This window comes from Lagenorhynchus albirostris, chromosome 16, assembly GCF_949774975.1.
Source record: "Lagenorhynchus albirostris chromosome 16, mLagAlb1.1, whole genome shotgun sequence".
NCBI classification, from domain to species: Eukaryota; Metazoa; Chordata; class Mammalia; order Artiodactyla; family Delphinidae; genus Lagenorhynchus; species Lagenorhynchus albirostris.
In genome coordinates, this window is record NC_083110.1 from 34,045,875 (window position 1) to 34,057,475 (window position 11,601).

General features: G+C 45.6%; 1 protein-coding gene across 1 annotated transcript; it reads right to left on the bottom strand.

Moving 5' to 3' along the window:
• Nucleotides 1–3,714: 3,714 nt before the first annotated feature.
• LRIT2 (leucine rich repeat, Ig-like and transmembrane domains 2) lies at nucleotides 3,715–7,979 on the bottom strand. The gene is made up of 3 exons (XM_060126953.1): nucleotides 7,870–7,979; nucleotides 6,798–7,579; nucleotides 3,715–4,508 (listed from the first exon to the last, which is right to left on the bottom strand). The coding sequence occupies exons 1-3, from the start codon at nucleotides 7,977–7,979 to the stop codon at nucleotides 3,715–3,717; spliced, it is 1,686 nt and encodes a 561-aa protein (XP_059982936.1).
• Nucleotides 7,980–11,601: the final 3,622 nt, after the last annotated feature.

Here is an 11,601-nt window from a genome sequence, read left to right on the forward strand (position 1 = left end):
GCATCTGTTGGCAAGCAGGAATACTTCCCCGACAGTCTTCAAGGGCCCCGAGCGTGGGAGGATGGGCAGAGAGAATGGGGAGGATGCCAGGTGAGGACTAAGACTGCTGACTGGCATGTGGACACAGGGAGAACCCCTTAGGAGATTCACAGAGATAACTGGGTGAGGGGGCAGTGCTCAGAAGGTCTTAGTTTCTGGGACTTCCCTGGTGGTCCAGTGGTTAAGAATCCGCCTTCCAATTCAGGGGATGTAGGTTCGATCCCTTGTCGGGGAACTAAGGTGACACATGCCTTGGGGTAACTAAGCCCACGCACCACAGCTACTGAGCCCGCGTGCCACAACTAAAACCCAACTCAGCCAAAAATAAAATAAATAATTTTTTTTTAAAAATAGAAAGTCTTAGTTTCTAGAATGAAGTGGGTAAGGCTTAAGCAACCATAATTTGATCAATAAAGTAAGTGACCTTATTTTGTAGCAATGGGCTGGTGATATTGGTGACATTATAAAATTGTACAAATGCACCTCTTTGGCTGAGTGAGGTCCAGTCATTTATTTATTAATCAATAATTTACTCAGTCATTCTTTCAATAACACAATTTCTGAGTATATCATCTGTGTCAGGCCCTCTTGTTGGTGTGAGGGACACAGGCTCTAACAAGCAAAAAGAAAAAAGGACAAAACACCTCTCTCAAGTTGCTAATAACAGATGCCTAGGACTAGCAATGGCTTCATTCTAAAAGCAAGTAGCCCTGCTTACAAATGTCTCCTGTATCAAAGGCACTTACCTTAAAAAGACATGGTCTACGCTCTAAACAGATTCCCAAGAGCATGACAACTGAATCTAAAACTATAGCATATTTGAAACACTATTTATACAGAACAGAACATTAATTAAGCATTAATTAAACAGAATGTGAAGGACATTAGCATAGATACCCGTCTTTATATGTATTTATACATATATGTATGTATTTCTACATAGACACACATATGTAATCCTAATAAGATCTGCTGTTCCAAATGACCAGTCTGTCTTCTGAGTCACATTCAGAGAAAACACAAATGGACATGGATGCCTTAAATGGGGATACTTATTGAGGGCTTACTATGTGCCAGGCATTGTTCTGAGATCTTTACATGTAAAAATTCGTACAAGCATCAGGACAACCTTATGCGGTAGGTGCTATTACCCCTACCATCATATTGCCTAATCGATCTAACGTGCATCTTTAGGACTTTTTTTTTTTTTTTTTTTTGCAGTACGCGGGCCTCTCACTGTCGTGGCCTCTCCCGTTGCGGAGCATAGGCTCCGGACGCGCAGGCCCAGCGACCATGGCCCATGGGCCCAGCCGCTCCGCGGCATGTGGGATCTTCCCAGACCGGGACACGAACCCGTGTCCCCTGCATCGGCAGGCGGACTCTCAACCAGTGCGCCACCAGCAAAACCCCATCTTCAGGATTTTTTAAGGGGCAGTCCAAGGGTCTTAAGATATCAGATTCTCAGAAATCCTCTCTAGATTATGTTCCCTCTCCCTAAATTTCCATGTCACAGACGCAGCTGAACACTGCCCCTGCTCAGGATATGCTCCTGACTCTCCCTGCTACACACACTCCTCTTCCACAGCCCCTTCCCTCTTCCTATCCCTCTGCCCACACCCACCACGAAGCTTTCTTTGCCCAAAGTGGAGGCCAAAGCCTCCACTCCTGCCTTCAAGGTAGCCCCAGGCCACTTCACGATGACTGCGCCCCCTCATGACCTACGGACAGCCTTTGATCCTATGAAAGGAGTACGCAGAGGCCAATGGAAGTACGTTCTTACCCTGCTCCGACCACTTTTTTTCTAAATTTATCATGGGAAATCTCTCATAAAAAAATTCTCCGCTACATTACTTATATGTGTGTGTTATTTGTACACATATGTATATATAACTATATATATGTACATACAGTTCAAAAATTCATGTTCTTTGGTGTGACAGTGGAATTGTGGTCGTGTCTTTTTGAAACTTCATTATCTGTTTGGAGATAGAACTAAAATATTCACAGGTGAGTTTTGTATTTACCGTAAATACTCCAGTTTAAAAAACCTGTTGAGAGCAAGGACTAGATGAAGTAAGAGTGGAAAATGTTTAAAAAAAAAAATTACAGAAGCTGACTGAAGAGAAGAACAAGATTTCCTCCACTTTTGGTGTGACAGAAATTTTCCATGAAAAAGCTTCTGGTGCTCAGAAAAAGATAAATGAGGAGAACTTGAAGAAGTGAGGTAACAATTGGTCTGAATACGAGAGCTGTCTTCAATTTTTTTAAAATTCATCATAACCAACACTGATTATCAACACAGTCCAGGTATTGGATGAGCCCAGCAGCTACAGCAAGAAAGGTCACTCTCTGCCCCAAAGGGCTTGCAAGTAACAAAAACATTGCATATCCTGTTCCACTCATTATTTCTTTTTCCTAGACATGTAAAGTCAAGGAGGGCTACTTGGAGGACGTGATACATGAGATGGGTCTGGAAGGATGAGTAGGAATTGGTAAGGAAGGTGGGAAGGAGGGAGAAAATATTTCTGGGGATGTCACAAGGGGGTCAGCTCACACTTGAGTCTTCAGAGCGTCTCCCTGTGGCCAGCGGGAGAAGCTGTGAGGACACAGATGTCGGTTTAAATCCTGGGAAAGACCTTCACTAGCAGGGGTGCGTGCAGGGACAGTGAGCTGTCCCCACACTCCACGTGAGCCCCGTAAGAGGAAACAACCACCTCTCAGGGGTTTGATAAGAGAGCTTGGAACATTAACTGGGGAAGGGAGTGTGGATTATATCCTTATTCATATAAAAACATTTGTCACACTTAGCACTGCAATACTAGGGACACAGGGCTGAAAAAATAAGCCTTAATCTCACAATCGCATGAAACTAGGTGGGAATCAGGACTGTGTAGCCTCCTCTTTGTAATAAGTATAAGAGCAATAATAATAATGATAGTTATATGATTTTATATAAATTCTTTTCTTTCCAAATAGGGCTCCTGTGACCCTGCTTTCCATCAATCACTGGACCATGAGCCCCGGGATGCAGCCAGTCCCCTGCTCCTCACTGCTAATAGCACCAGGCTCTCAGAGCACCAAGGACTGCTCACAGGGACACAGACACCCACAAATAGAGACTCACATCACCCGCCAGGCTCTCATCACCCCAAAAGGCAGCTTTTTAGAACATCAAACTTACGTGATCTCAGTTGGGAGTTTGCTGTTAAAAGGAAGAATAATACTTTCTGAACAACCGGAGACACAAGAGACTTCAAAGCAAACATTTAAAGGAAACAGTGGAACTAGAACCTCTTTGGGTGGTGCCTCCTGCCTACTAGTTGGGTGACATTGGTCAAGTCATTGTAACTTTCTGGGCTTCTGTTTCTTCACCTGTAACAAAGGCTAGAATCCTACCTTTCTGCAGGAGGATAACACGTGTGAAATGTGTTATATGTAAATGTTCCATGTAAACATGTAAATGTTATAGGGTTAGATATTTAGAAAATAACATTTATTAATTTCGAGTCGCCATGGATAACTGGACAAGGGTCCATTGGCACCAGTTCTGTGAAGATAAGAATTGTGTCTCCTGGATCATTGTGTCAAGTTCAGAGCCTGGAACTGAGTAGCTGCTCAATAAATACTTGTTGACTAAATGGGTCGAGCCAAGTTGAGCTGCCACAGAGATTTAATTTAGGGGCTGGAGGCCCACACCATTCCTCCCGGGCCACTATCTCCCTCTTCCTCTCTCTCCTCGTCCCCCTCCCCCTCAGCACCTCTGTGCCCCAGGCCATCTTCACAGACAGCTGTGTGGTCTCTGTAGGAGACATCCCTGTGCTCTGGGACTGCCGGGGGGCATCTGGGGGCTTTCCTGCGATGAGGACAGCAGCGCAGGCCCCACTCCCTGCAGCTGCAGGGAGCCTGGACTGCCCAGACATAGGCGCCCACAGGCACCGAGAGCAGCACAGCACACAGGATCACCGTGGTGTGCAGGAGGCGCTCCCGTCCCTCCAGCCCGCCGTGGTCTCGGCCCGTCACAAAGACCACACACCGGCCCTGGCGTGGGGGCTGGCGCCCCAGGCTAAGGCAGACCTCGTATTTTGTGCCGGGGAGGAGATCATCCACCAAGTATGTGCTGATTCCTGGGCCGACATGAACGACCTCCTTCCTGCGGGCTTCTTCCGACCCAATGTAGAGGGTGAACCACTTCTCAGGGGTGTCGGCCGCCACAAACCATTCCAGCACGATCCCACGCACTGTCTGCTTAACCACCCGCAGGTCAACGTAGGCATTGCCCTCCGAAGTGGAGAAAAGAGAATGGAGTGTGGGCGCGGCCTGGGCGGGCTGGACGTGGAGGGAGATGACACAGCTGCTCCTGCCGATGGAGTTGGAGGCTACACAGGTGTAACTGCCCATGTCTACCAGGTGGGCAGCAGGTATGACCAGCTCCGACAGAGCAGCATCTTCTGCAGTGGACGAGGTCAACACTGGGTAGAGAGACAGCAAAACAACTCAGGTGGATATTTCTCTGATAGACGGTCAGCTGGAGAGTGTCCAGCAATGCCAGTTTTTTGTTAAAAGGTGGTGGCGACCATTTATGAAGCATGTACTAGGCGCCAGGTGTTGCCTCTCAGCAATCCTGTAAGGTGAGCACCCAAATTTTACACATGGGAAGTTGGGGACTAGAGTGATGAAGCAACTTGCCTATAGTGAGAATCGTTCAGGGGTGTCGATTGATCTGGAACCTAGTTCTTTTGTCTATGAAGACCACACTCTTTTTTTTTTTTTTTTTTTTTTTGCTGTACGTGGGCCTCTCACCGTTGTGGCCTCTCCCGTTGTAGAGCACAGGCTCCGGACGCGCAGGCTCAGCGGCCATGGCTCACGGGCCCAGCCGCTCGACGGCATGTGGGATCTTCCCGGACCTGGGCACGAACCCGCGTCCCCTGCATCGGCAGGCGGACTCTCAACCACTTCGCCACCAGGGAAGCCCCAGACCACACTCTTTTAACTTCACTAGCTCCTCCCACCAAACGACCTTAGCCTCGCTGAGCTAACACATGGTTTCCAGGAGATCGCTAACAACAGTGCGATTGTACAATACTGTGAGCTTCAGGAAGTGCCTTTTTACGTCCCGGATGTAGAGTGGCTCAGAGCCTGGAGCCAAGTGCCTGGATTCTATCCATTACTAAATATATGGTCTTGGATGAGTTGCTTAGATTCTCTTGGCCTCAATTTCCTCATCAGTAAAATGGGATGATAACAGTATTTACTCCGTAAGTTTGATAGTAAGTGCTCAGTAAGTGTTAGCTGTTATTATTACTGAGAGAATGGATCTAACATGGTACCGAAGAGAATGATAATAGAACATCACAAAAGATAACATCTGGGTGCATCTCATCATTCTCAAAGAGGCTACGACAACAGATCCTATGTTTCTCCTTCATTGGTATTTAACCTCAAGCCTATGAGACGTAATCAAATGATAGGAAAAAGTCAAAATTTCAGCTAATTAAGTATTTTTTAATCATCCAGAGTTTGTCACCATATATAACAAATATCTGGGTGACTGATTGTACTTCTCAAGTTTCACTTAGATATTTCTAGTTGTCTTCTAGATAGCGTCGAGATACTTCTAAAGAGGCCATCCCTGGCTTTGTGATGTACCCCAGCGCTGAAGGGTGGCATTAAAGGTGATTTCAGCTGAGGTGTGATAACAGAGCATGAACTTCAGGAAATGAGAGGCAGTTTAGAATCCCAGCGGTGGGGCCCACGAAGGTCACTCCCTCTCCCTGGGTCCCAGCATGGCAACTTCAAGCCAATAATGTCTGATCAACACAGCGGTAGGAAGTGCAAAATTCAGTCAATATCTAGGACTTCCCAACCTTGCCTGGTAAGAGTTAGCTGGGGGGTAGGCAATGGCAGAGGGATGAAACACTTGTTAAAATACATTCTCTCAGGCCCTCCCCTGGACTAACGGAATCAAATCTCCAGGGAGAGGCCTGAAAATTTTATTTGAAACAAGCACCCCAGGTGATTCTGCTCAGAGAAGTTTAAGAAATAAGTAATAGATAATCTCTAGAATCAGTTCTAGTCAGAAATTCTCTGATTTAAAAATACACGGTATGGTTTTTTTGCATCTAGAAGGCTTTCAAAGAATATATGTGTTCATATACAATTCTATAGTATTTATATCAATACAATATTGTTAAGTCAATTCATATATATTAACATCTTACATCCTATCAAGATCTGTAAGCAACAAATATATATATATGCAACAAATATGTATGTAATATATATATTTACATCTTACTTCCTATAGAGACCTGTATGCAAAAATATATAGATATATATTATACATATATGTGTGTAACAAATATATATTATATTGATAGATAGATCTGTACGCAACAAATATATAAATATATATTATATGGAGTACATATATTTACATCTTATATCCTATAGAGATCTGTACGCAACCATGTAAAATAATGCCAATAGGGAGTTCCCTGGCGGCCTCGTGGGTAGGATTCCGGGCTTTCACTGAGTCGCATGACCAAATAATAATAATAATAATAAAATAATGCCAATAGTGGAACACTGTCTCGGAATTTTTTCTGTCGTGGTGAGTATAATTCAGGTCTGTCCCAGTCTCACCTGCACCCCTCCTTCATGATTGACCCAGTTTAGAACTTCTCTATTGAGGGCAGGGTTGCTACAGACCTCCCCAACCCCCCCCCCCCCAGATACATGGAGAGGGTGCATGCACTTACCATCAAATTCCCTCCACTTGCTCAGGGGATAAGTCCAGGCAATAGTTGGTGAGGGGCTAGCCTGTACCAAGCATCGCAGGGTCACATTCTGTCCCACCCGGATGCTGACATTGGCACTGGGGGTTGAGATCTGTGGCTTCATGCAAGCACTGAGCTCTGTTTCGTGAAAAAGCTGCCCTGCCTTGGAGAGAGGACCTCGACACATGAGGTAGGGATTCACCAGGACTACTGGAAGACTGATGGACTTTACAAACTGGACAAGTCCCCTTAGGCGACAGTCACATAACCAGGGGTTGTCGTGCAGCGCGAGCATCATGCTGGAGAGAATCTCGGTCTCACAGCCAGGCTGCCGGTGTTTCTGGTAGGCTGGCCAGTTCAAGAAGACACTCTTGGCTACAACTGTAAGCCTGTTGGAGGATAGGTCAAGGTAGGTCAGGTTGACCAAGAACTGAAGAGCCAGTTCAGGGAGTGCATCAATCCTGTTGTGTTTGAGGTCCAAGACCCGCAGGAGCGGGGTGGCACGGAACTCCGTCCATGGTACTGAGCGGAGTTTGTTCCCCTCCAGTCTCAGCTCTTTCAGTTCTGACAGGTGCTCCAGGGCTCCTAGATGGATCACAGTGACATTGTTAAAATTGAGCCAAAGGTACTCCAAGGTGCTCATGTTGATGAAAGACCCTCGGGGCAGTTCAAATAAGGGTGAATTTTCAATTCTCACTTGCTTGAACTCTTCAGGAAGTTTCCTTGGGATCTTTCCCAAAGTGATAGACACGCACTGCAGAGTCCTGTACAAAAAACCACAACAGCTTTGAGACGTACATCAGGAAACTGGGAAGTGGGATCAGGCTTATCCTGGCATTAGACATATGAATTAGAAGGAAATAATACGATTCTCTTGAAATACAAGAGTTAGACCCATTTTGGTAAAAGCGCGCAGTTTATCAAAGTTCAGCACCAGTTAGAGGGAGTCTCACAGAGATTTTGCTGATTTCCTGCCAAATCTTGGCCTGCTCCCACTTCACACCATCCCCAAAGAAAGCCCGTCCCCTACTGGGATCCTGTTAGCCCAGCGCACCTGCCAAAACTCTCCTCTGAGCAGGTACATCCTGGCAGACAGGATAGCTGAGCTGCATGTGAATCCAGAAAGACAAGAACTAGCAAGAAATAGTGAGAAACTGAAGCCATATTCTTCTGTAAGAAACTACCTTATGAGTTTTTGAATACGTATAGTCCAAGCTTCTGAGTGGCAAATCCTATTATTGGTAATCCATAATGATGTAGGTCAGCACAGCAGCAGCAAAGCCCCTGGATGCTCTGAGGTCTGTTATGGCCCAGATCACAAGCTCAGTAAGAACCCAGAAGAGGGAGCCATGTCTCTTAACTAAGGTCAGAAGATTTACCGTTTTTTTGGTTTTTGAGTCCAGAGAGCAAACTATAAGCCAGATGTCCAATTCAGTCCTGATACTGCCTCCCCTCAGTCTCATAAAAAAGATCTGAGAGGGCTTCCCTGGTGGCGCAGTGGTTGAGAGTCCGCCTGCCGATGCAGGGGACACGGGTTCGTGCCCTGGTCCGGGAAGATCCCACATGCCGCGGAGCGGCTGGGCCCGTAAGTCATGGCCGCTGAGCCTGCGCATCCGGAGCCTGTGCTCCGCAACGGGAGAGCCCACAGCAGTGAGAGGCCCGCGTAACGCAAAAAACAAACAAACAAACAAAAAAAAGATCTGAGAAACAAACAGGTAATACTATCCTGAGCACTATGGTTCAGGAGATTTGGCCAGAATACATCTAATACTTCATCAATCACAATTGGCTTCTGTAACCTAGAATTTTCAACCAGTCTCTAAAAGTGAATGCAGATAATGGTTAACAAAGTAATTCTGCAACCACTCCTATCAGTGGTAATCTCCCCAGCACCTCGCGTGGTGGATTCATTTTTCTTCTGTGTTAAGACAGCTGCACCTGCTGCTTGGATGACCAGAATCAGAGAAGCATCACGGTACAGAGGTTAAACCACGAGATTGTGTTTTCTGATTAAATCAAAGCATGTTTCTTATCCTGGATCACATAATTTATCCTGAATGCTGTGTATTTCACATGTTATAAATCTTCCCTGAACGCTGTGTATTTCTTATGTTAAATTTTTTTTTTTTTTTTGCAGTACGTGGGCCTCTCACTTTTGTGGCCTCTCCCGTTGCGCAGCACAGGCTCCGGATGCGCAGGCTCAGCGGCCATGGCTCACAGGCCCAGCCGCTCCGCGGCATGTGGGATCTTCCCGGACCGGGACACAAACCCGTGTCCCCTGCATCAACAGGCGGACTCTCAACCACTGCGCCACCAGGGAAGCCCAGTTAAAATTTTTTAAGTGAGATAATATGTGGTTTTGTATATTTGATCTGCCATTCTTCATTCATTCAACAAATATATATTGGTCATCTGCTCTAAGCCACACCTTTGCTAGGTGCAAGGAAGGCCATGGTGAGCAATACTGTTATAGATCCGGTCCCATGGGGTCTTCTATCTAGCTTATACTTCCTAGTCTTGAGATCTTTGGAAAGTCGGTTTCTCCTGTGCAAAGTGAGAAAATTAATGAATTCTTTATAGTGTTTCTAGGAAATATTAATATTATGCAAAATAAAGTACCTAACATAAAGTAGGTGCCCAATAAAGTTTAATTCACCTCCCACACCAACAGACTCTGGAAGAGAGTCTGCTTTCCATTACCTGGGGTACTTTCTGATAACTATTGAAATTCCATGGGTTCCCCTAAGATTCATGATATACATTATATCCTATAAAAGACCTCAGGGAAGAAAAGCCGCTTAGTAGCTAACCAGTGAGAGGGGAAATGGGTCACCACGTAAGCTGATTACACCCCAGGCTTTCCATCCAAGCCAGATATTTTTGCTGGAATTTCCAGACAGTCTAACTCTACAATCTGGCTAGATCTCTGGACTTCCTCTCAAAGTGAAAATTTAAAAAGCAAGGAGAGTACAATGAGCACAAAGCTGTGGCAGATGTGGAGAGGTGCTGCCTAGACACCCTTCAAGGAATGAGTCGATGCTCAACTCCAAGGAGTGCTTGCATGAGGTCATGCCCTTCCCCAGGCAGCCCCAGGCAGAGACTGAGGGAGGTGAGGGCACAGGGCCCTGGCCAGTCTGGCCTGATGGGGGCAACTCTGATGGGTGATTCTCATTCCAGAGTTCCCTACCAGGTTGGCCAAAATTTTGCCAGCCTTGCTTTGTGGGAAAATGTGATTCAATCCATGGATATCACAAATGACTAGTGAGTTCTTTTCTCACCCCAAAATAGAAAGGCCTAAAGAGCCCTACATCCCCACAATTTCTTCTCTGTTCATCCCATCCAGCCTCTTTAAATGAATCCAGCTCAACTCAACCTTTCAGTGGTCTGCCGGAAAATTGAGAAGGATGCCCACTGGTATGTCATCTCTGGAATCACTGTTCCTTCTTATCTCCTGACTCCCTCATCCTCTAGTTTCCTTATTTTGTATATAGGCATAGGGAATAGCTGTGCTGTCAGTTAAAACAGGAGACTAGAACAATTAAAATTAGCTTGGCTCGTGTCGTTTCTCTTAAACAACTAGTGGTTAAGTGGTGTCCCTAAACTCAAGAGACTTAACAACAAAGGGAAGGAAGGAATCTGAGGATATTATAGCCCATCACCCTTCTGGAAGGATGCTTTTAGGAGCTTGGCTCTTAGGATTTTTAGTAGAGACAGAATCTTGGGGGAGGAGTTACTCTGTTTTTGTGAAATTAATTAGATAAAAATGGCTTCTGAGCAGCAGTTCCCTGGCTTGTCTTAGATTTCCTATCTGTTCAACTGGAAAACGCCCCCTTCCCCCCATCCCCCAATATGATCGGAACTTTGGGAGAGTTCAGACAGAGAACTAGGCAACCTACCAGGAAGCAGATAGGCTGTCCTTCCTCTTTCTCAAGCTGGTGTTTTTCCTTCATTCCTCCACCTGCTCCAACCATGTCTCAGACGGTCTTCTCGGCTCCCTGTGCCTGTGATAGACACACAGAGGACTACATCCCCACGCCCCTTTGAAACAGGTGTGCTACGTGACCAATATTCAGGCTAATGAAATGTTGGACGAAATAATGTTTTAAAATCCCCTATGTGATTCTCCAGGTTCTCTTTTCCCTTGTTGCAGCAACTGTTGACATTCCAGGTGGTGAAGTCTTCATCAGCCTGGGTCGCCGAGTGAAGAAGAGAGCAGACCCCTCCCTCCATCCTCATTTCCCACTCACTCAAGTAGACTCTGTGAGAGCAGGAATAAATGTTTCTTTGTTAAGCCGCTGAAATCTGAGAATTGTTAGCACAGCATAAGCCTAACCAATCCTGACTACAATGCCCATACAATAAAATATGCTCAAGTACTTGTAAACTGATTTTTGTCTCTCCTGGATTATATGATAGTTAAAACAAAAGTTTCCAGCTCTAGCCCTTTAAACGCACTGCTCACTGAGCCCCTTGACTAACAGCCTAGTTTTAATAGCCACATCCACTTTCCAGGATAAAATTTCTGTTGTCTGCCTTTTGGTTCCCTGTAAGTTTACATGTCTACATCAAGTGACAGCAGACACACCCTCTGCCTAGGTCAGGAGGAATATAACCATGTTGCAGCCAAAAAAAAAAAAAAAAGACATGCTGGAGATGTCATGATTCCAACCAACCTCCAAACAAGGCTTCCAAGGGCCACATGCTGTGGGATCACCCTAGTGCAGGCTGGTCTTCAGCATTTGAGAGACTAGAAATTCTTTTTTTTTTAATTAATTAGTTTATTTAT

Coding starts and splice junctions, on each gene's coding strand:
- LRIT2 (XM_060126953.1), bottom strand. CDS start 7,979: ATGGCTTCAGTTTCTCACTATTTCTTGCTAGTTCTTGTCTTTCTGGAT. Junction 7,580..7,869: donor TCAGAGGAGAGTTTTGGCAG/GTGCGCTGGGCT, acceptor TTTTTTGTACAG/GACTCTGCAGTGCGTGTCTA. Junction 4,509..6,797: donor CAAGTGGAGGGAATTTGATG/GTAAGTGCATGC, acceptor CTCTCTACCCAG/TGTTGACCTCGTCCACTGCA.